A 25,302-nucleotide genomic window follows, 5' to 3' on the forward strand; every position below is an offset into this window, starting at 1 on the left:
AGAGGTCTGTGGAGGGAGGGGTCATCATCTGGGTCTATGGGGAGGGGGGGGGGTGTCAACCCCTGGGTCCATGGGGGAGGGTAATCTCTTTAGTCTATTTGGCAGGGAGAGTGGGAGAGGTTATCTTATGGGTCTATGTGAGGGGAGCAGTCATCTCTTGGAAGGGGTCATCTTCTAGTTCAATGGGGAAGAGAGTTCATTATCTGTGTCTAAGGGTAAGCGAAAGTCTATGTGAGGGGAGGGGTCATCTTCTGAGTCTATGTAAAATAGGGGTCATCTTTTGGGTCTATGGGGGATGGGGAGGTGTAAATAGGGGAAAGGGATCATTTCCTGGATCTATGGGAGTATATGAGAATTTTTTTTTTTTAATGTCCCACCAGAGCCTATTAAGCTATCTTTACCATGTGCTTTAGTGCATTACCAAGGTGTGTTGGTGTCCAATAGAAAAGAATGGTGCAATGGCCTGCCTGTAGGGAGAAGAATATGCTTTTTCCTGTGCTGTGATTGTTCCCAATGCAGAGATGTGAGGTTTCAATTGCCACATGTGGGAAATGATGAAATCTGATTGGCTACTATTGGTCATTGCACTTGATAAAATGATGTGATCTCTATATACAGGCTCCTCCCCCCTCCTGCAGCCCTCCATCCACATGCTGCATGCCTGGAAGCTGCAGCCCATGACGTCATCCGACAGCACAGGATGGACAGCAGCGCCATCTGGCGGCAGAGTCTATGAATAACGCGCTCTATCTGCCGCCTCTACAGAAACCATCGACACTGAGATCATTATAAAAAAACAGATCAATAACCTCCAGCGGCGGCCCAATAATCATAAAATCATTCCAGCTGACGCCAAACAGCAAATGTTTGAAGAGAAATTGAGCTGCGGGCACAGATGAAAAACAAACAAACAACATTTTACGCATGCGCAGTATGGAGAACGTGTTGATCTTTTACGCATGCGCAGCAGGTTCGGCTGTCAGACACGGGAGCGGGCACGTTACAAGGTGACGCACGCTGATCAGCTGTTATAGAGTGTCGGGAGCGCGCCTTTGTGGGAGAGGCGGCGCATGCGCAGTGCGGGTTCCTGGGTCCGGGCTGTTCTCCGGTCCCGGTGATGAGAGGACGGTGACGGGGCTCCTCAGGTGTCAGCTATGGAGTTCGCAGAGCTGATTAAGACGCCCCGGGTGGACAAGGTGGTCCTCCACCGACCCTTCCACCCGCCAGTGGGCGGGACCTTGTGTCTGACGGGTCACCATCTGATCCTGAGCTCCAGACAGGACAACAGTGAGGAACTATGGCTGCTTCACTCCAATATAGACTCCATAGAGAAGAGGTGAGGGGGAGGGGAGATCTATGGGGGGGAGGGGTTCATCATCTGGGTCTATGGGGGGAGGGGAGATCTATGGGGGGGAGGGGTTCATCATCTGGGTCTATGGGGGGGAGGGGAGATCTATGGGGGGAGGGGTTCATCATCTGGGTCTATGAGGGGGAGGGGAGATCTATGGGGGGAGGGGTTCATCATCTGGGTCTATGGGGGGGAGGGGAGATCTATGGGGGGAGGGGTTCATCATCTGGGTCTATGGGGGGGAGGGGAGATCTATGGGGGGAGGGGTTCATCATCTGGGTCTATGGGGGGGAGGGGAGATCTATGGGGGGAGGGGTTCATCATCTGGGTCTATGGGGGGGAGGGGAGATCTATGGGGGGAGGGGTTCATCATCTGCGTCTAGGGAGGGAGGGGTTCATCATCTGGGTCTATGGGGGGGGAGGGGAGATCTATGGGGGGAGGAGAGGTCTATGGGGGGGAGGGGTTCATCATCTGGGTCTATGGGGGGGAGGGGAGATCTATGGGGGGGAGGGGTTCATCATCTGGGTCTATGGGGGGGAGGAGAGGTCTATGGGGGGGAGGGGTTCATCATCTGGGTCTATGGGGGGGAGGGGAGATCTATGGGGGGAGGGGTTCATCATCTGGGTCTATGGGGGGGAGGGGAGATCTATGGGGGGAGGGGTTCATCATCTGCGTCTAGGGAGGGAGGGGTTCATCATCTGGGTCTATGGGGGGGGAGGGGAGATCTATGGGGGGAGGAGAGGTCTATGGGGGGGAGGGGTTCATCATCTGGGTCTATGGGGGGGAGGGGAGATCTATGGGGGGGAGGGGTTCATCATCTGGGTCTATGGGGGGGAGGAGAGGTCTATGGGGGAGTGGTTCATCATCTGGGTCTATGGGGGGAGGGGTTCATCATCTGGGTCTATGGGGGGGAGGGGAGATCTATGGGGGGGAGGGGTTCATCATCTGGGTCTATGGGGGGGAGGGGAGATCTATGGGGGGGAGGGGTTCATCATCTGGGTCTATGGGGGGGGGAGGAGAGGTCTATGGGGGGGGGGTTCATCATCTGGGTCTATGGGGGGGAGATCTATGGGGGGGAGTGGTTCATCATCTGGGTCTATGGGGGGAGGGGTTCATCATCTGGGTCTATGGGGGGGAGGGGTTCATCATCTGGGTCTATGGGGGGGAGGGGTTCATCATCTGGGTCTATGAGGGGGAGGGGAGATCTATGGGGGGGAGGGGTTCATCATCTGGGTCTATGAGGGGGAGGGGAGATCTATGGGGGGGAGGGATTCATCATCTGGGTCTATGGGGGGGGAGGAGAGGTCTATGGGGGGGAGGGGTTCATCATCTGGGTCTATGGGGGGGAGGGGAGATCTATGGGGGGGAGGGGTTCATCATCTGGGTCTATGGGGGGGGAGGAGAGGTCTATGGGGGGGAGGGATTCATCATCTGGGTCTATGGGGGGGGAGGAGAGGTCTATGGGGGGGAGGGGTTCATCATCTGGGTCTATGGGGGGGGAGGAGAGGTCTATGGGGGGGAGGGATTAATCATCTGGGTCTATGGGGGGGGAGGAGAGGTCTATGGGGGGAGGGGTTCATCATCTGGGTCTATGGGGGGGAGGAGAGGTCTGGGGGGGGGGGGGATCATCATCTGGGTCTATGGAGGGGAGATCTATGGGGGGAGTGGTTCATCATCTGGGTCTATGGGGGGAGTGGTTCATCATCTGGGTCTATGGGGGGAAGGGTTCATCATGTGGGTCTATGGGGGGAGGGGGGATCTATGGGGGGAGGGGTTCATCATCTGGGTTTATGAGGGGAGGGGTTCATCATCTGGGTCTATAGGGGGGAGGGGTTCATCATCTGGGTCTATAGGGGGGAGGGGTTCATCATCTGGGTCTATAGGGGGGAGGGGTTCATCATCTGGGTCTATGGGGGGGAGGGGTTCATCATCTGGGTCTATGGGGGGGAGGGGTTCATCATCTGGGTCTATGGGGGGGAGGGGTTCATCATCTGGGTCTATGGGGGGGAGGGGTTCATCATCTGGGTCTATGGGGGGGAGGGGTTCATCATCTGGGTCTATGGGGGGAGGGGTTCATCATCTGGGTCTATGGGGGGGAGGGTTCATCATCTGGGTCTATGGGGGGAGGGGTTCATCATCTGGGTCTATAGGGGGGGGATCTATGGGGGGGAGGGTTCATCATCTGGGTCTATGGGGGGAGGGGTTCATCATCTGGGTCTTTGGGGGGGAGGAGAGGTCTATGGGGGGGAGGGATTCATCATCTGGGTCTATGGGGGGGGAGGAGAGGTCTATGGGGGGGAGGGGTTCATCATCTGGGTCTATGGGGGGGGAGGAGAGGTCTATGGGGGGGAGGGATTAATCATCTGGGTCTATGGGGGGGGAGGAGAGGTCTATGGGGGGAGGGGTTCATCATCTGGGTCTATGGGGGGGAGGAGAGGTCTGGGGGGGGGGGATCATCATCTGGGTCTATGGAGGGGAGATCTATGGGGGGAGTGGTTCATCATCTGGGTCTATGGGGGGAGTGGTTCATCATCTGGGTCTATGGGGGGAAGGGTTCATCATGTGGGTCTATGGGGGGAGGGGGGATCTATGGGGGGAGGGGTTCATCATCTGGGTTTATGAGGGGAGGGGTTCATCATCTGGGTCTATAGGGGGGAGGGGTTCATCATCTGGGTCTATAGGGGGGAGGGGTTCATCATCTGGGTCTATAGGGGGGAGGGGTTCATCATCTGGGTCTATGGGGGGGAGGGGTTCATCATCTGGGTCTATGGGGGGGAGGGGTTCATCATCTGGGTCTATGGGGGGGAGGGGTTCATCATCTGGGTCTATGGGGGGGAGGGGTTCATCATCTGGGTCTATGGGGGGAGGGGTTCATCATCTGGGTCTATGGGGGGGAGGGTTCATCATCTGGGTCTATGGGGGGAGGGGTTCATCATCTGGGTCTATAGGGGGGGGATCTATGGGGGGGAGGGTTCATCATCTGGGTCTATGGGGGGAGGGGTTCATCATCTGGGTCTTTGGGGGGGAGGAGAGGTCTATGGGGGGGAGGGTTCATCATCTGGGTCTATGGGGGGGGGGGGGGAGAAGTCTATGGGGGGGAGGGGTTCATCATCTGGGTCTATGGGGGGGAGGAGAGGTCTATGGGGGGGAGGGGTTCATCATCTGGGTCTATGGGGGGGAGGAGAGGTCTATGGGAGGGAGGGTTCATCATCTGGGTCTATGGGGGGGGAGGAGAGGTCTATGGGGGGGAGGGGTTCATCATCTGGGTCTATGGGGGGGAGATCTATGGGGGGGAGGGGTTCATCATCTGCGTCTATGGGGGGAGGGGAGATCTATGGGGGGGTAGGGGTTCATCATCTGCGTCTAGGTGGGGAGGGGTTCATCATCTGGGTCTAGGGAGGGAGGGGTTCATCATCTGGGTCTATGGGGGGGAGGGGAGATCTATGGGGGGAGGGGTTCATCATCTGGGTCTATGGGGGGGAGGGGAGATCTATGGGGGGGGGAGGGGTTCATCATCTGGGTCTATGGGGGGGAGGGGAGATCTATGGGGGGGAGGGGTTCATCATCTGGGTCTATGGGGGGGAGGGGAGATCTATGGGGGGGAGGGGTTCATCATCTGGGTCTATGGGGGGGAGGGGTTCATCATCTGGGTCTATGGGGGGGAGGGGTTCATCATCTGGGTCTATGGGGGGAGGGATTCATCATCTGGGTCTATGGGGGGGGGAGGAGAAGTCTATGGGGGGGAGGGGTTCATCATCTGGGTCTATGGGGGGAGGAGAGGTCTATGGGGGGGAGGGGTTCATCATCTGGGTCTATGGGGGGGAGGAGAGGTCTATGGGGGGAGGGGTTCATCATCTGGGTCTATGGGGGGGAGGAGAGGTCTGGGGGGGGGGATCATCATCTGGGTCTATGGAGGGGAGATCTATGGGGGGGAGTGGTTCATCATCTGGGTCTATGGGGGGAGGGGTTCATCATCTGGGTCTATGGGGGGAGGGGTTCATCATCTGGGTCTATGGGGGGGAGGGTTCATCATCTGGGTCTATGGGGGGAGGGGGGATCTATGGGGGGAGGGGTTCATCATCTGGGTTTATGAGGGGAGGGGTTCATCATCTGGGTCTATGGGGGGAGGGGTTCTTCATCTGGGTCTATGGGGAGGAGGGTTCATCATCTGGGTCTATAGGGGGGGAATCTATGGGGGGAGGGGTTCATCATCTGGGTTTATGAGGGGAGGGGTTCATCATCTGGGTCTATGGGGGGGAGGGGTTCATCATCTGGGTCTATGGGGGGGGGGCGGTTCATCATCTGGGTCTATGGGGGGAGGGGTTCATCATCTGGGTCTATAGGGGGGGGGATCTATGGGGGGGGAGGGTTTATCATCTGGGTCTATGGGGGGAGGGGTTCATCATCTGGGTCTATGGGGGGGAGGAGAAGTCTATGGGGGGAGGGGTTCATCATCTGGGTCTTTGGGGGGGAGGAGAGGTCTATGGGGGGAGGGGTTCATCATCTGGGTCTATGGGGGGGAGGAGAGGTCTATGGGGGGAGGGGTTCATCATCTGGGTCTATGGGGGGGAGGGGAGGTCTATGGGGGGAGGGGTTCATCATCTGGGTCTATGGGGGGGAGGAGAGGTCTATGGGGGGGAGGGGTTCATCATCTGGGTCTATGGGGGGCAGGGGTTCATCATCTGGGTCTATGGGGGGCAGGGGTTCATCATCTGGGTCTATGGGGGGGGGAGATCTATGGGGAGTAGGGGTTCATCATCTGGGTCTAGGGAGGGAGGGGTTCATCATCTGGGTCTATGGGGGGGAGGAGAGGTCTATGGGGGGGAGGGGTTCATCATCTGGGTCTATGGGGGGGAGGGGAGATCTATGGGGGGAGGGGTTCATCATCTGCGTCTATGGGGGGAGGGGAGATCTATGGGGGGGTAGGGGTTCATCATCTGCGTCTAGGTGGGGAGGGGTTCATCATCTGGGTCTAGGGAGGGAGGGGTTCATCATCTGGGTCTATGGGGGGGAGGGGAGATCTATGGGGGGAGGGGTTCATCATCTGGGTCTATGGGGGGGAGGGGAGATCTATGGGGGGGAGGGGTTCATCATCTGGGTCTCTGGGGGGGAGGGGAGATCTATGGGGGGGAGGGGTTCATCATCTGGGTCTATGGGGGGGAGGGGAGATCTATGGGGGGGAAGGGGTTCATCATCTGGGTCTATGGGGGGAGGGATTCATCATCTGGGTCTATGGGGGGGGGGAGGAGAAGTCTATGGGGGGGAGGGGTTCATCATCTGGGTCTATGGGGGGGAGGAGAGGTCTATGGGGGGGAGGGGTTCATCATCTGGGTCTATGGGGGGAGGGATTCATCATCTGGGTCTATGGGGGGGGGGGGAGAAGTCTATGGGGGGGAGGGGTTCATCATCTGGGTCTATGGGGGGGAGGAGAGGTCTATGGGGGGGAGGGGTTCATCATCTGGGTCTATGGGGGGGAGGAGAGGTCTATGGGGGGAGTGGTTCATCATCTGGGTCTATGGGGGGAGGGGTTCATCATCTGGGTCTATGGGGGGAGGGGTTCATCATCTGGGTCTATGGGGGGGAGGGTTCATCATCTGGGTCTATGGGGGGAGGGGGGATCTATGGGGGGAGGGGTTCATCATCTGGGTTTATGAGGGGAGGGGTTCTTCATCTGGGTCTATGGGGGGAGGGGTTCTTCATCTGGGTCTATGGGGAGGAGGGTTCATCATCTGGGTCTATGGGGGGAGGGGGGATCTATGGGGGGAGGGGTTCATCATCTGGGTTTATGAGGGGAGGGGTTCATCATCTGGGTCTATGGGGGGGAGGGGTTCATCATCTGGGTCTATGGGGGGGAGCGGTTCATCATCTGGGTCTATGGGGGGAGGGGTTCATCATCTGGGTCTATAGGGGGGGGGATCTATGGGGGGGGAGGGTTCATCATCTGGGTCTATGGGGGGAGGGGTTCATCATCTGGGTCTATGGGGGGGAGGAGAAGTCTATGGGGGGAGGGGTTCATCATCTGGGTCTTTGGGGGGGAGGAGAGGTCTATGGGGGGAGGGGTTCATCATCTGGGTCTATGGGGGGGAGGAGTGGTCTATGGGGGGAGGGGTTCATCATCTGGGTCTATGGGGGGGAGGGGAGGTCTATGGGGGGAGGGGTTCATCATCTGGGTCTATGGGGGGGAGGAGAGGTCTATGGGGGGAGGGGTTCATCATCTGGGTCTATGGGGGGGAGGGGAGGTCTATGGGGGGAGGGGTTCATCATCTGGGTCTATGGGGGGGAGGGGAGGTCTATGGGGGGAGGGGTTCATCATCTGGGTCTATGGGGGGGAGGAGAGGTCTATGGGGGGAGGGGTTCATCATCTGGGTCTATGGGGGGAGGGGAGGTCTATGGGGGGAGGGGTTCATCATCTGGGTCTATGGGGGGGAGGAGAGGTCTATGGGGGGGAGGGGTTCATCATCTGGGTCTATGGGGGGGAGGAGAGGTCTATGGGAGGAGGGGTTCATCATCTGGGTCTATGGGGGGGAGGAGAGGTCTATGGGGGGGAGGGGTTCATCATCTGGGTCTATGGGGGGGAGGAGAGGTCTATGGGAGGGAGGGTTCATCATCTGGGTCTATGGGGGGGAGGAGAGGTCTATGGGGGCAGGGGTTCATCATCTGGGTCTATGGGGGGGGGTCTATAGGGGGCAGGGGTTCATCATCTGGGTCTATAGGGGGGGGGAGAGGTCTATGGGGGGGGTTCATCATCTGGGTCTATGGGGAGGGGTTCATCATCTGGGTCTATGGGGGGGAGGAGAGGTCTATGGGGGGAGAGGTTCATCATCTGTGTCTATGGGGGAGAGGAGAGGTCTATGGGGGGGGGGGTTCATCATCTGGGTCTATGGGGGGGATATCTATGAGGGGAGGCGTTTATCATCTGGGTATAAAGGGGAGAGGCGTTCATCATCTGGGTCTATGGGGGGCAGGTTCATCATCTGGGTCTTTGGAGAGGGGAGATCTATGGGGGGGGGTTCATCATCTGGGTCTATTGGGGGGGAGGTCTATGGGGGGAGGGTTCATCATCTGGGTCTATGAGGGGGGGAGGGGTTCATCATCTGGGTCCATGAAGGGGGGGGATCTATGGGGGGGGAGGGGTTCATCATCTGGGTCTATGAGGGGGGGTATTAATCATCTGGGTCTATGGGGGGAGGGGTTCATCTGCGTCTATGGGGGAGAGGAGGTCTATTGGGTGAGGAGGTCATCATATGAGTTTGGTGGAGGGGAGGGTTATAGGGGATAGGTCATTATCCAGGTCTGTGGGGGAGGGGGGTGTTATTGTGACTGAAGGGGGCGGTGCCAGTATGTCATAAATGACTCCTCCCACTGTGTACTGTTAATGTAAGAAGCATTCTCTCCAAATTTTCTATGAATAGGACCTCATCGTAGGATCTCCTTGGGTTGTTTGCATGATCATCCCCTCATTTGACGGAATTACAAGCTCCGGGGGATGGTGCTAATGGCATCTATAATAAACGTGACTCTGTTGTTGGGATCGAAGTTGAATACTTGTTATTTTCCAGGTTTGTCGGCTCCTCTGGGACCATCACCATAAAATGTAAGGACTTGCGTATAATCCAGCTGGAGATCACAGGGATGGATGAAAGTATCAACATTGCTAGTTCTATAGAGGTGAAGACCTGTTATTGACCCCCCCCCCCCCCCCCCCCCCCCAATACTCTTGTATAGGGCCTATATACAAAGTGGTGGGAGGTTGTTTCAGATTGAAACAGTCATATGTGCTTTGTGCTCTCTCTAGGCCTTATCCACTCTGGACACCATCTCCCTGATGTACCCCTTCTTCTACCGGCCAATGTTCGAGGTCACCGAAGATGGCTGGCACGCTTTCCTGCCTGAACAAGAATTTGAACTCCTCAGCTCAGAGGTACTTGCCTTCTGTGAAGGTTCTCATTTATCCAGGTCATGGTGGATCTAGTAGTAGTTGGTCACATTCAACTGGACTTTTTCTGTAATGACGACATTTCGTAGCTTCTAGAAACCGCCTCCTCCATCACTTATATCCACACAGGTAGCCCGGACACCAATCGACATAGAAAAGCAAATGATGTTGGCCAGGAACTGGATGGGAGGTGTGAAAGTTGTCGGACCACCATGTTCTAATTTCATAATCTCATCCTTGGTTTTGGGAAGTCTGCCCAGGTGCTAATCCTACCTGGCTAAAGTTGTGAATTGATGTTAAACCGACGTAACATGTGAAAGACAGATGGTGTTGAAACCCCCCCACCCTTGTTTAGCAATGGTTGTTCTACTTTGACATAGATGACCTCTTTTTAACTAGCAGCCCTCAAAAGAATGTTCATCATTCTCAAACTGTAGGACATAGGTCTCCAAGCTGGGGCCCTATTCCATCCACTGACACCAACAATGAGGCATAATTCCTGTTGCTGACACCAACAATGGAGGACGATTCCTTCCACTGACGGCAGCAGTGTGGCACAATTCCTTCCCCTGACGCCAACAGTGTGGCACAATTCCTTCCCCTGACGCCAACAGTGTGGCACAATTCCTTCCCCTGACACAAATGAAGGGGCGTTTATTTATTCCCACTGAACATCAGGACATTTTCTGCTCCCTCTGGCCATAGTCCAGCCCCTCTAAAGCCTGAAGGACAGTAAAGACTGGAAAGTTTTAAGCCTGCTGAGTCCTTGGTTTGTAGAATTTGTCCCCCTATGTTGGGCAGTTGGTTTACTGAGGGGTTGTTTTGCCATACCAATTTACTTAATTTTCGTGTTGGGACTTTTGAAACCCTGGTGTTTAGAACATGGTTCAAACGTTCAGCAATGCAAATCAAATTATTAACTCCAACATAGAATTTCTGACACCAAGGATAGGATGATGGAACTAAAACAGCCACAACCTCCATACCTCCCTTTCTGTTCTTGGATGATAACATCAGCCTTTCCACGGTGATGGATGAAGGTGTCTGTGCTCCCTGTGGGGCTATAAATGCCAGAATATCCACCTGAAACTCATCAGAACTGAAGAAGTGGCTTGGAGAAGCTACGAAACGTCTTCGGTGGATAAAAGTACTGGGATATCTTTCTGAAGATCATCAGAACTGAAGAAGTGAGTTGGAGAAGTTACGAAACTTTGTCGTTGGATATAAATGTCAGGATATCATCCTGAAGCTCATCAGAACAGAAGTGGTTTGGAGAAGCTACAGCATGTCAGTGGATATAAATGTCAAGATATTCTCCTGAAGCCCATCAGAACTAAAGAAGTGGCTTGGAAAAGCTACGGAACGCCTTCAGTGGATATAAATGGCAGGATATCCTCCTGAAGCTCATCAGAACTAAAAAAGTGGCTTGGAAAAGCTATGAAACGCCTTCAGTGGATATATGGCCTCATGCCCACGAGCATTCTAAAAAACGAGCTAGTACCGACGCCAGGAAAAAAAATCAGCGTTAACACGATTTTATCAGCATTTTCCATTGGCGTCAACGTGCAGTTAGCCACGCTAGTTTTCAGCCGTGTTTCTCTGTCTCTATTCAAATCAATGGTTCCCTATGGGAGCCCATTGATTTGAATAGAAATCACACCAGAAGCCGGATCATGATGATCCGACTTGCGGTGCAACTTGTGCTGAGGATCTTGCCAAAATGGGAAAAACTGGCGTGGGGTTCCCCAAAATCCATACCAGACCCTTATCTGAGCACACAGCCCAGCAGGTCAGGAAAGGGAGGGAGATGAGCGAGCGCCCCTACCCTCCTAGACCATATCAGGCCACGTGCCTTCAACACAGCTTTTTAAAGTATTTCATGAAGGCAGCTCCGGCGTCTCTTCCGATTTTCTTCTCTACTCTCCGGCTCTTCTGGCGACCTCTTCTCCCTCTGGCGGTCCTTCTCCCTCTCCAGTTCTCCTCTCTGCGCTGACTTCTCTCTCCGCTGTCTTCTTGCTCCTTTGCCGGGCCTTCTCCACCGTCTTCTCCCTCTGTTCTTCTGATGTTGACTCGACACGATCTCCCGGTGTAATGCTGGGTCCGCTGTGTGCAATGACTTGTATTGGCATGGGATGGGGCCATCCGCTGACATCACCCGGAGGCCCCGCCTCATTGTGACGAGAGAGGAGATGAACTGGTGAGGGAGAAGGACCAGCAGAGGGAGAAGACGTCGCCAGAAGGAGAAGAGCCGGAGAGGGAAAAAGAAATCGGAAGAGACGCCCGAGCTGCCTTAATAAAATACTTTAAAAACCTTTGTACTGTGTTTATTTTTGACACTTTTTTTTTTTTTTTTTTTTTTTTTTTAGGTGAATGGATAGGGGTACAATGTACCCCATACTCATTCATATAGGGTGGGGGGCCAGGATCTGTGGGTCCCCTTGTTCAACGGGGCTTCTAGATTCCGATTAAGCCCCTGCTCTCAGACCCCGACAACCAATAGCCAGGGTTGTCGGAAAGAGGCCCTTGTCCTCATCAACATGGGGACAAGGTGCTTTGGGGTGGAGGACACAGGGCCCCCCTTCCCCTTAGCACCCCCCCATGTTGAGGGCATGTGGCCTGGTATGGTCCGGGGGGGGCGGGGTCGCTCGCCCCTTCCCTTTCCTGACCTGCCGAGCTGAGTGCTCGGATAAGGGTCTGGTATGGATTTTGGGGAGGACTCCATGCCATTTTTTTTTTTTTTTGGCTGTGGGGGTTCCCCTTAAAATTCATACCAGACTGAAGGGTCTGGTATCATCCTGAGGGAAAACCCCCACACCAAATTTTTTTTTCATTTTTGCGGAGTTCCCCTTCAAGATCCTCAGCACACAAATCGCACCGCAAGTTGGATCATCATGATCCGACTTCTGAAGCGATTTCTATTCAGATCAATGGGCTCCCATAGGGAACCATTGATTTTGAATAGAGGCAGAGAAACGCCTGACGAGGCTTAACGCTCTGAATACAGCATTAAACCGCGTTTAACCTCTCTGGCGGTATGATTATTTCGGATTTTAGGTGCTGAAAGCGGTACAATTATTTTGCATGGAAATTTGGTGTTTTATATTGTAGGCCTGTAATTCTTAACAATACACTTAAATCTGTCCAAACAAGAGTCTAGTAGATACCCCGGGTATGATGAAGTTTGAAACACAAAAACATAAATTATAATGTAATAAATAATTAAAAAATAATAATATAATAATAATAAAATACATTTCCCCACGATTCACTATCGCTCAATTCTGCAAGTGTTCTAATTTACTATCGCTGTTTTCTAGCTGATCTAAAGCCACTTTTGACATAAAGGGACACTTTTTGGTTGCTATGGACAATTTCCAGTTTCCAGGCAGAAAGAACAGTATATATCATATAAAACTGCATGCAGGGCATGAGCCAAAGCACCGGGGACAAAAGGGATGTGAAATAATTTCATACAGTACTGTAATCTGTAAGATACTGTATGTGTTATGATTTTTAAATTTTTTTTGAATTTGCCGCCAGGCTCCGCCCCCGTGCGTCGCGCTGCTCGCAGGGAACAGAGCCTGGCACGGAGAGGCTTCGGCGGAGACACAGCCCACGGACACTGCGGGGGACATCGCAGGATCCCGGGGACAAGGTAAGTAACGCCGCACCAGGATCCTGCAATGTAATCCCGAGTGTGGCTCGGGGTTACCGCTAATGGGACTGAAATTTAACCCCGAGCCACACTCGGGATTACCGTCATGGAGGTTAACAGCGCGCTGGAGCCTCAGAATGCGCTGGTCCTGGGTTTTTGGGGAGGGGGTTTTTTGGTGCTTAAAAACGCCTATGCCACTTACAGCTCAAAAACGTCTGTGTGGGCATGAGGCCATAGACTAACATGGAGAGGCGTTTTTAAGCTGTAAAAAACACCCCTAAAAGCGGCTGTAAAAACACTCATGAGCATGAGGCCTAATTGGCAGGATATCCTCCTGACACTCATCAGAACTGAAGAAGTGATTTGGAGAAGCTATGAAACGTCTTCAGTGGATATAAATGGCGGGATATTCTCCTGAAGCTCATCAGAAAAGAAGTGGTTTGGGGAAGCTATGAAATGTCTTCAGTGGATATAAATGGCGGGATATCCTCCTGAAGCTCACCAGAACAGAAGAAGTGATTTGGAGAAGCTATGAAACGTCTTCAGTGGATATAAATGGCGGGATATCCTCCTGAAGCTCATCAGAACAGAAGAAGTGATTTGGAGAAGCTATGAAACGTCTTCAGTGGATGTAAATGGTGGGATATTCTCCTGAAGCTCATCAGAACAGAAGAAGTGATTTGGAGAAGCTATGAAACGTCTTCAGTGGATGTAAATGGTGGGATATTCTCCTGAAGCTCATCAGAACAGAAGAAGTGATTTGGAGAAGCTATGAAACGTCTTCAGTGGATATAAATGGCGGGATATCCTCCTGAAGCTCACCAGAACAGAAGAAGTGATTTGGAGAAGCTATGAAACGTCTTCAGTGGATATAAATGGCGGGATATCCTCCTGAAGCTCATCAGAACAGAAGAAGTGATTTGGAGAAGCTATGAAACGTCTTCAGTGGATGTAAATGGTGGGATATTCTCCTGAAGCTCATCAGAACAGAAGAAGTGATTTGGAGAAGCTATGAAACATCTTCAGTGGATATAAATGACGGGACATCCTCCTGACACTCATCAAAACTGAATTAATGGCTTGGAGAAGCTACCAAATGTCTTCAGCATTAAAACTGACTAGTGGCTTGGAGAAGCTACCAAATGTCTTCAGCATTACAGAACAAATCCAGTTGGATGTGAACTACCACAACCTCTTAGTGAGTTGCAGGTTCCTCTTTCCTGTCGGTGTAAAAGTTGTTCCGTAATATAATTTAAGAGAGGTTGAAAGAGATAATTATCTTATTAAGTACCTTACAGTATATCAGTGTACTAAAGATGATTGTCCATGGCTTCTTGTAAGATGTCTTACCTGTGCTCCAGGGAGCCCCTAAACTATGACCTTCAGATGACTCCAGACATTCCTCCCCTCCTATAAGTTAAACTTAATGTCATATGTTGCAGCTTGCTGGTCCTTAGATGCTTTGGCTGCGATGGGTTTCTTTTTCAAACTAAGAACATTCAGCAAGTACAGAAAATACCTCTTGATCCTGCCAGAAATCCAGTGCCCTTGTGACTCCATATGCAACGAACTGATATCTGTCTCAATTCTCTTTTGTGGTCTGCAGGACATCCTCCACCCTATGTTATGAAAAAAAGAGAGGGAACATGTTTATTAGTCATAACACACTTCTTTTCCTAGGGGGACAGCGCTGCTCCTACACAGATGGAGTGAGTAAGCATTGTCACTGTAGGGCTGGAAACGTGTTGTTGGCAGGATCACCAGGTGAAAATAAAGAGGATCATAAGCCTAAAAAAAAGAAAACAAATACAGCCACTACGATGAGCTGCAGCATGTAACTTTTTAGTTTTTTGGGTTTGTATACACTTTAAGATTAGAGGTGAGCTCGGGAGTTCTTTGATCCTAGTCTGAACCCACCTGAGCGAGCCTGACACCTGTACTGTGCCAATCATCTGCTGCCTGGGACATTCCGTGCCCACAGCCGCACATGTAAAATGGGTGTCTACGCGGCAAGGGATACCTGGGCTTTTGATTGGCCCAGTACAGGTGATAGCTATCTGGTAAACAAGCTCATGTGCGTTCAGACTAGGATCCAAATGGTGTAGCTGCTGACATTTAAAAGGTACTTAGTGTCTGGAATACAGCGCTGTATTCCCCAAGTGTCACCATCTTGGATATGGGAGTCGGCTCTGACTTTCTTGGGAACCACAGCTGACTACCCACTGCGCAGCAGTGAGCTTGCACGGTACTCAGGGAATGGTCCTGCAGCCTCCTGGGACATGTGACATAACCCTATGGGAGGGGGGCAAGGCAAGTGACACCATCCTCACCTAGGCAAGGATTGAGAAAGTAGTGTGTGGTGTGTGTTTTGTTTGTTTTTTGTTTTTTTTTGGCCATGTCCCCCCCCCCCCCCCCCCCACTGGCATTTTGGTTTAGGCCATTTACGACGTGCCCCTGGCCCTGCAGCCTCCTGGGACTGCAGGATCAGCACACAGAGTGGCCAGAGGATAGGTTAGTCACATCATTGGTAGCTGGCTGCCTGCAGGAGGCACCCAGTTAAAGAGGACCAAGATGGCGGCATTGAGACCCAATGTATGTCACCTGAACAGCAGATCATATCAGCTTAACGCTGGATTTGCTGAGTGGGTGAATGTGTGATTGAAGAGAACCTAGGAATACAGGTAAGAGGAAAACTTTTTAAAAATTATGGGGGGGGGTTAATATTTATGGTTGGCATGCTCTCAAATGTATCGTCTTCCTGAGTGTATAAGCTGAGTAGCGATAAGGAAGTGAAGGGAGGAAGTGGCTGTGTAGGAGAAGATAAAGGTCTGATCTGCTGACAGTTATGTCATATGTCACCATAACAAAATATCTTGCACCCGTGTCATTAACTGTGCACTACTTTTCTGAACATGTTGGAGTACCGCCTGCGAATACTCCGCAGAATGGGTTCCTTCCTACATGGTGACTGCTATATCGTTGAGTTATACCTCTTTGCAAGGTTCCTGTTTCAAGTTCAGATTCACTTCTTCATTCAAAACTTAGAAATGAGACCCTTTAAAAAAAAGTTAGGGATTTTAGGTAATGACAATACAATTGGCATAACCTTACCTGCCTGCCATAGCATGGAGTCCAGGGTCATGCTAGCTTCATGTCACATGACCATGGCTAAAGTCTTCATTGTGAATAAAGGCTCTGCTGACATGGACCGTGGCAAGGGTCTTCATAGACCGTGGCCAGAGTTTTCCTTGCTAATAAAGGCTCTGCTGACATGGACCAAGGCCAGAGTCTTCATTGTGAATAAAGGCTCTGCTGACATAGACCATGGCAAGGGTCTTCATAGACAGTGGCCAGAGTCTTCATCATGAATAAAGGCTTTTCTGATGCGGACCATGGCCAGGGTCTTCATGGACCATGGCCAGAGTTTTCATCGTGAATAAAGGCTCTGCTGACATGGAAGCCCAGAATGCAGAGCTACTTCACACTACTTACCTAGTGCAGGGTTCAGGTAATGTGACCCCGGACAACGAGGTACCTTCCTGTGGACAGGTTAAGTTTGTGGTCATTCCAGTTTTACTATCACTTTCTCTAAGCTACCTAATATATTGTCATCTGCTCCCCAATGGTTGTAATAGCCAATTGACACCCTGATCTGAGTTTATGGGATCTAGTGAGCATTTGACAGGTGGACGAGCACTTTAGGTGCTATTTATTTTATTTTCAGCTCTCTGGAGTCATAAAATATTTAGGTGGTATGTACTAATTTGACTATTCACTTCCTAGTCTGAAATAATAAGATACAAAGGAAAAATCTCACAAGGGTACTCTCGGCCAATCTTACAAACCACTGAAATCTATCCGGCCAATGACCATTTCATACTCTGGCTCGGAGACCAGTAGCCATAGCAGTAGAGAGCCTCCCACTGGCCATCAGGATAGGTATAGAAGCAGGTCACCATGGGGTATGACATGGGCTCACTTGAGGTGCGGGGTCTAAGCACTAAACTGTATTCACCAGAGCTCCTGATGGTGGAGATAGGTTTTTCTGCATGTTAGTAGCAGGTCACAGTCCTCGGTATTGCCACACCAGGAGATGAGCAAGCCAGGGTCCAGTAGCAGATATAGCAGGTAGGGATTGAGTAGAAACAGTCAGTAAACAAGCCAAAGGTCGGTAACAAGTGGTTGCAAGTTGGAATCAAGCAGAAGTGTAGTCGAAGAACAGATGTTGGATGAGAAGACCTGGTTCACAATCGACATTCCAATTCACCCCAGTGGCGTTTTAGTATGGTTGAGGTCAGGGCTCTGTGCTCACTGGACATCTCATTCTCCACTGTTCTGAGAAGGCTTTCCACAAGATTTTGGAGTGTGTCTGGGAATTTGAGCCCATTTGTTAGGTCAGGTACTGATGTTGGATGAGAAGACCTGGCTCACAGTTAGGGTCCAAATTCATTCCAAAGGTGTTCAGTAGGATTGAGGTCAGGGCTCTGAGCTTGGACATCTCATTCCAAAATGATGGCCATTAATATGGATCCCCCCCCTTGTTACTTTAACAGCATCCGCTGTTTTGAGATGGCTTCCCACAAGATTTTGGTGCAGCATTCTTACAGTTGGTAAGCAAAGCTCCCAACGGTCCTTCATTTGGAGGTGCTGACCTTCTTTTGGAACCAGACAGCTTCCACTTTTCTGGGAAGACTTTCCACAAGATTTTGGAGCGTGTCGGTGGGAATTCGTGCCTGTTTGTGAGGTCAGGTATTGATGCTGGATAAGACCAGGCTTGCATTCCAAGCACCAAAAAAAAAGTCCAGGCCCAGGGTTGGATGTTCCAGTTTATCCCAGTAGGGCTGAGGTCAGAGATTTAAGCTCATTAGACATGTCATCACAAAATTCTGTCCATTAATATGGAGTTGCGCATGCAAACACCACCCCCCCCCCTCTTTTTGTTCCACAAGATTTTGGTGCAACATTCTTGGTCAGCAAAGCTCCCAATGATCCCTCGGTCCCTCATTTGGAGGGGCTCCTTTTGGAACCAGACAGCCTCCACTTTCCTGGGAAGACTTTCCACAAGATTTTGTATAGTGGTGCATCGAAATTTCAGCCGCCGAAAATTTATCGGCCGAAAAGGGGTAAAAAAGCCGATAATGGAGCGCCGAAAAGGGGGCAGGGTCTACCCCGGGCACCGCCCATTGTGGGGGTGTCATCCTGGCACGCCCCAGTCCTCCTCCTCTCCTCCCTCCTCCTCACACAGATTGGCGATCTCCCGCCTCCTGTGATAGTCGGCACACTGATCCAATGGCAGGACAATGAATCAGTGTGACGTGATCACAGGAGGCGGGAAATTGTTACTGCGGCCGGGAAATTCTGCATCCACAGGCACTGGGAGGCTGCATCTGACTGGCGCTGGCAAGGCTGCATTTGACTGGCACTGGTGAGGCTGAATTTGATGGACACTGGTGAGGCTGCATTGATCTCTTGTATCATGTCTGCAGTCTCTGAGCATCTCCTGTATTATGTCTGCTAAAGGTGCACCGAATGGAAATTTTGCTAATACTGTTAGCAGTGTGTTTGAGTTTAAATAAGAGATTACAGACATGATACAAGAGATGGTTATAGACTGAGGACCTGATACAAGAGATGGTCGAAGACTGCATTTTTCTTGACCTTTCTAGCATTAAAGGTGCCAATAATGGCCAACAATAAATTCATATTAATTTAAAATGACAATATTACCGTATTTATCGGCGTATAACACGCACCTTAATTTTAAGAGGGAAGTTTTAGGAAAAAACTTACATTTTAAATAAAGAATTTTGAAGCAAAATAAGGGTCAGTGCCCATCAATGCAGCGTTATCAGTGCCCATCTGCAGCCTCGCCATTGCCCATCATTGCAGCCTGATCAGTGCCCATCATTGCAACATGATCAGTGCTCATCTGCAGCCTTGCCCATCATTGCAGCCTGATTAGTGCCCACCTGGAGCCTTCCTCATCATTGCAGCATGATCAGTGCCCATCTGCAGCCTTGCCCATCATTGCAGTATTATCAGTCCCTATCTGCAGCCTCGTCATTGCCCATCATTGCAGCCTTGCCCATCATTGCAGCCTGATTAGTGCCCAACTGGAGCCTTCCCCATCATTGCAGCATGATCAGTGCCCATCTGCAGCCTTGCCCATCATTGCAGTCTGATCAGTGCTCATCTGCAGCCTTGCCCATCATTGCAGTCTGATCAGTGCTCATCTGCAGCCTTGCCCATCATTGCAGTATTATCAGTGCCTATCTGCAGCCTCGCCATTGCCCATCATCGCAGCATGATCAATGCCCATCTGCAGTCTTGCCCCTCTTTGCAACATGATCAGTGAGCATCTGCAGCCTTGTTATTGCTGAAATAAACAGAGCGGGATCTCCTGTGGGCTCAGATTGCAGTCCCGCCCCTTGGCCCAGCTCATTTGGTGAACATAACATCACAAAATTCGTCCCAATGGCGGGACGTCAATGCTAGGAGACAAAAGGGTCTTCACCAAACCGTTACCACAAGGTTGGAAGAGCACAAGGGTCTACAATGTCTTTTGTATCATGTAGTATTACCAGCACCCTTCACTGGAAACACCTGAACTCCATCATTTGTAGAGAGGTCAGCATACTTTTATCCATATAGTGTAAGTTTTCTGGTAATTTTACGTGGTGTGGAGTTCTCATAAATATCTGAAGAAGTGTTGCATGTGTGCTAGTAGTAGCCAAGGCTTTGGGTTCCTCTCCTTCCATAGTTATAAAAGGTCAGGAAAATGGTTTGTAGGTGGGTTGTGCAGCTTCACAATATAACCTTGTGTTCCCTTACAGACCGATGAATGGCAGCTGAGCTACGTGAATAAAGATTTCACTGTGTGCCCGTCGTACCCTCCCATCGTCATCGTACCCAAATCTATCGATGATGAATCCCTACGAAAAGTAGCTGCCTTTCGGCAAGGGGGGAGATTCCCGGTTCTCAGCTATTTCCATCGTAAGAACGGTATGGTGAGTATTCCACTGCACATTCAGAATTGGCTCTTTGACATTTTTGTGATTTAATATATCACTATGACTAAGCCCTGTGGATGAGGTGAAACACGTTGGATGCATGGCCCTGGAGGAGCCAGGATGAAGCTGCATCTTGTACCTTGGCTGGGTCTTCTGGACTGCGGCTTCCTATTTTGTTAGAGTGCACTTTTGCCAGGGTTGAGGCCTTTTGATGCCGGCAGTCATCGGCTGTGTGAGACACCGGGGAATCCTGTAGTGGCACTTTAAGTTTTATGGTTCAGGTCACTGTAATTGGTGGACATTCGTCCTTGGTAAGGCTGTGTATAAGAGGATAGGATCACTCAGAGTCCTCTGGGGATGTTTGGTTGTCGAGCAGTAAATGAATTGATTGAAGAGCGGCTCTCGGCACACGGCAGATCAGTTCATCAATCACAGCCCCGTACTCCTGTCCGGGTTCTCTGTGCGGAGAACGTCTCCTTCTCTCGGAAAATGGCCAAACTCACCGCAATCTTCTCTCTGCTTCTTCACTTTATAAATCTCCAGCGCGGCACAATGAAGCGCTATAGAAAGGACAATACATACCAGATCACAAAGACTATAAGACTATACCACATGAACAATGTGAATGGCTCTAAGTGCTGATCATTAGAGGAACTCCGTGATGTAAAGTGAGAAATGCAACATGCCCCTGGACATAGGTGACAGGCCGTGGCAGCCCGCCCAATAGGGGCACACGGGTGACGCCCCCCCATCCATGCGTCCGGTCACCTGATCTACATGGGTGCCGGATCATGGATTCCAGTGGGCGGGGGTGGGGTTTGAGCCGAGGTTTTAATAGGCTTCAAAAAAAAAATGGTGGGCTCTTGACCCAGTTGTGTGCCCATAGCGAATGAATATTTGCTATATTTCACACTAAATCTCCCCGCCAATCCCCGATTGGCCAAAATGTCAGGCGATCCTATTGGGCACCTAGGACGAGGAGAAAGGAGACACAGAGGACACTGGAGCCGCTGCCCGCCATGCTGGAGGACACCGGAGCCGCAGGAGAGAGGAGACAAAGAGGACACTGGAGCCGCTGGATGACACCGGAGCTGCAGCCCCCCCCCCCCGCCACCTAGATGGGGTAAGTATCAGACCGACCAGCAGATAGTGCCCGGGGGTGGTGCTTGTTTACCGCCCCACCTGCCGCCACTGGTGACAGCTCCACTATACTGGGCAAGGAAGACGTTGCAGTACCCCGCCTCTAGCATTCTATGTAGGAATACATCCCAGGCATTCATTTAGACATGCATCCTCCTCTCTGGACACTGGGTGCTGAAGACGTTAGCTGCGCTATCTGCTGATCACTCCATTACAGTGTAATCAAGCAACTGATCAGTAGATTGCACAGCTAAAATCTGCAGCAACCAGTGGCCAGCTGGGAGGAGCATGCACCCCCCCCCCCTTTTCCCCCAATCAACATGCCAAATCATTTCATTTTTAAAGGATTCGTTCACCTTTGGAACATGTTACATGTTCCACCCGTTTTGCAGCTGATGGCTTGTTATTTTCAATGAACTATGAGAGCGCTCACCACCAGCGCCCTCGATGAACTATGAGGGTGCTGGTGAGCATTCTCTCGTTCGTAGTTCATTGATCTCCCTGCTTTCAAGTAACGGCTATCCTGAGAGTCTGCAGGAGCCTGCCATTGCACCAGTGATCTTCTGATCATGAGTGCAATACTCTGCAGGCTTCTTAGGGAAAAAATAATAAATGCATATCTATAACTGCAAACGAATGTGTTTTGTTATTCTTTTTTTCAAAAGGTGAATTTAGCCTTTAACAAATGCCTGTTTTGAGAGCCAGTGATGTCATCACTGGTTCTTTCTGCTGGTCTTTGCTCTGTAGGATGATTGAGCCTGGTGGAGGGGGCTGGTGGGCTGTAAACATCTCAGCCCCTGCCTCAAGCATTCTATAAAAAAAAAAAAAAAAAATTTCCCAGTCATACATTTAGACATGCATGCAATCTCCTGCTAGTCACAGAATGCAAAAGACTTTAGGTGTGCAATCTGCTGATCACTCTATTAATCATAATAAGCAGATTGCACAGCTAGTCTGCAGCACCCAGTGGTCAGTAGGGAGGTGAATGAAACCCCCCCCCCCCCCCCCTTCCCCAATCAAATCTTTTCATACTGGGTCTTTCCGCTGGTCTTTGCCGGTTGGTAGGAAGATTTAGCTTGGTGGAGGGGCTGTCCAGAAAGCTCCTGTAAACATCACAGCCTCCCGCCTCACATTTTCCAGACATCCAATTAGACGTGCATGCGCTTTCCTGCTAGTCACTGGTTGCTACAGACTGTAGGTGTGCAATCTGCTGATCACGCTATTAACCAAGCAACTGATCAGCAGATTGCACAGCTAAAGTCTGCAGCACCCAGTGGGCAGTAGGGAGGAGAATGCACCCCCCCCCCCGCAATCAACATGCCAAATCATTTCATACTAGGTCTTTCTGCTGGTCTTTGCTCTGTGGGAAGATTGAACTTGGAGGAGGGACTGCAAACATCACAGCCCCCTGCCTCAGACTTTAGGTGTGCTATCTGCTGATCACTCTAATAATGAAGCAACTGAGCAGCAGATTGCATAGCTAAAGTCTACAGTGGCCAGTGGGGAGGAGAATGCCTGGGATGTGTTCTTTGATTTAAAGCTCAAAAAACAGTACAGCGACAGACGCCAGCCTTAAAGATCACACCGACACATGAGGAAGAGCAAGATTGATTAATGGAAGAGAAAGCTTATAGCTGTGAGAGGCGGCCCGGCAACAGTATGGATCAGGAGGGGAGGGGTGTGATGATAATTGGTGTTGTTCTGACAGGAAATGAATGCGGGCTGAAGGTAGTTCTTGCAGCTTTTAGGGGTTATATTGTAGAAGTTCAAGTTTGATAAAAATGTAAATGAATCGGATTCAGCACAGGATATTAGGTGGGGGGTGGGGGGAGGGAGAGAAGGGGGGTAAGGTTAGAGTTCAGCTTTAACCGATTGGTGGATGGTCTCCTCCCCAGGTGATGATGCGCAGCAGTCAGCCTCTCACCGGAACCAACAACAGACGCTGCAAGGAAGACGAAAAGCTTATAAACGCCACGTTAAGGCCAGGGAAGCGCGGCTACATCATCGACACCCGCACTCTGAATGTGGCCCAGCAAGCCAGAGCCCGGGGGGGCGGCTTCGAGCAGGAAGCCTACTACCCACAATGGAGGAGAATCCACAAATCCATTGAAAGGTAGGTTCAGCTGAGCCCCCATGACCCCCTTCTCAGCCGTTATTGTGACATCTAATATACAGTATATGTCTATGGCCACCCTGATTGCAGCCGAAGAGTTTGAAGCTTGGAAGGGAAGCGTCTGTGACAGCCAAGAGCACTGACACCTCATCGCTGGAGGGGATTGCTGGGCAGGTAAGTCGGCCATAGTGTGCCAACATGCTGTGAATACTATTATATTATGCCATACAGCTCCCAGGAGGCATTTTTTTTTACTTTTTAGGGCTTAAGGCTGGATTCACACCTATGCAGTTTTAGTGCTTTTTGCAGATTTGCACTACAGTCTATTTAACATGGTTTCTTATGGAACATGTTCTGTAGTGCAAATCTTCAAATTGCAAAAAGCACTAAAAAAGCCATAGGTGTGAATCCAGCCTAATTCCACTTTAAGGGTAAAGTACACATTAACGTAATGTCACCGAGGTGTCCAAACCTTCCTAGAACTGAAGATTACAATCGGAGCGCCTTCCTTCCTGTCATTGCTCAATCTGAGATTACATCAATGCTGCTCTTTCTTTTTTATAAATTATATTTTTATCTGGATGTAAATCACCTGAACAACATTTTTTTTTTTTAAGAAGCATCTTTTTTTTTCTAGGTTTAGTTTTGTGGAAAGTGAACTTTTTTTTTTTTTTTCTTTTTGCTGTTTTGTATAGGGTTGTGGAGAGTTAAACCAGTGGTCTCTAAACTGTGGCCCATAGGCTGGATGCGGTCTTTGCTTGCCCTTTTCTGGTCCTTGGGGCACTATTCCGCCCACTGACACCAACGATGAGGCACTATTACTTCCACTGACACCAACATTGGGGCATAACTTCTCCTACTGACATAAAACAATGGAACGCTATTCCACCTACTGACACCAACGAAAGATTGGATATCAGATTGATCCTGTGTTCTTCGTTTTTCCGTTCCTTGTAAGGTCATGCCCCTCTGGCAGTGACCTTCTCCATGTTGGCCTGGAACATCAGATTGATCCTGTGTTCTTCGTTTTTCCGTTCCTTGTAAGGTCATGCCCCTCTGGCAGTGACCTTCTCCATCTTGGCCTGGAACATCAGATTGACCCTGTGTTCTTCATTTTTCTTTATCGTACATCATGGGACACAGAGCACCATAGTAATCAGTATGTGGGTAAATAGGCACCTTCAGGTGATGGACACTGGTAACCCCAATACAGGAAGTTGACTCCCTATATAACCCCTCCTCCTACCAGGAGTACCTCAGTTTTTTCGCCAGTGTCTAAGGTGTTGGTTACAAGTGAAGATGTGCTCTGAAGAGCTCCACTGGAGGGATCCTTGTGGATTTAAACAGACTCCATAGACCAGATCCATCCAAAGTGCCACTCAGGCCAAGGTGGATGGTACCCAGGCCTCGTATACGAAGCATAAGGTTTTGCCTGTAACGCCTCTCTTTGCGGGGCTGGACCTCGGGACCCAGGGCTTTTTGATCATGCTTACATTACCTAAAGCTTTTCCTGGCGGGGTGGTAATACAGGTCCAAGGGAGTGGAACCCCGATAAAAAGGGACCGGGTCCTTGAAGGTTTGCTAACGCAGCCCGCTGTGATGGGTGAAGTTTGGATCTGTCTGTTAAAGCAGTATCCTGCAGCGAGGAAAAGGGAAGGGAAGAAGCCTAGGAACTGTAAAAAGTCCACCTGTGGTTTTTTTCTTCCATAAGTAAAATGTTGTCATGCCTAAAGTCTCCACTAGGAGAATAAAATGCACATACCTTAGTACGTTGCTTCTCAGTCAGCTCGGAGTCCCAGCTAAACAGCACGTGTGTGGTCTCAGCAAGCTAGGGAGGATTCCTCATCCAAAACATTTCCCCCCTGGGGGAAGGAAAGTACAACAGTAATTTGTAAACCCCGGGGGGTGGGGGGTGGTATTGGCTTTTCTATGTTTATTTTTTATTCCCCACAGAAGCTTTTTTTTAAACTTCCAGCCACCAGCCCTCCCTTCCCTCCCCTTTTGCTGGGTCTGCACAACAGCTGACCAAGGAAGGAGCATGTTAACGAATGCGCACGGACTATAGCTAGTTTAAAGCAGGGTTCCCGCGACCATTCCTA

General features: G+C 50.8%; 1 protein-coding gene across 1 annotated transcript in view; it reads left to right on the forward strand.

The window, feature by feature from the left end:
* Positions 1-1,015: 1,015 nt before the first annotated feature.
* MTMR9 (myotubularin related protein 9) overlaps positions 1,016-25,302 on the forward strand; it is a 42,731-nt gene continuing 18,444 nt past the window's right edge. Inside the window, exons 1-5 of the mRNA XM_073624821.1 lie at positions 1,016-1,336; positions 8,909-9,017; positions 9,145-9,270; positions 19,774-19,947; positions 22,986-23,203. Coding sequence (XP_073480922.1) covers positions 1,155-1,336; positions 8,909-9,017; positions 9,145-9,270; positions 19,774-19,947; positions 22,986-23,203 — 809 coding nt within the window. The 5' untranslated portion in view covers positions 1,016-1,154. The remainder of the gene's footprint in view (positions 1,337-8,908; positions 9,018-9,144; positions 9,271-19,773; positions 19,948-22,985; positions 23,204-25,302) is intronic.

Source organism: Aquarana catesbeiana, linkage group LG04 (genome assembly GCF_042186555.1).
Source record: "Aquarana catesbeiana isolate 2022-GZ linkage group LG04, ASM4218655v1, whole genome shotgun sequence".
Lineage (NCBI taxonomy): Eukaryota > Metazoa > Chordata > Amphibia > Anura > Ranidae > Aquarana > Aquarana catesbeiana.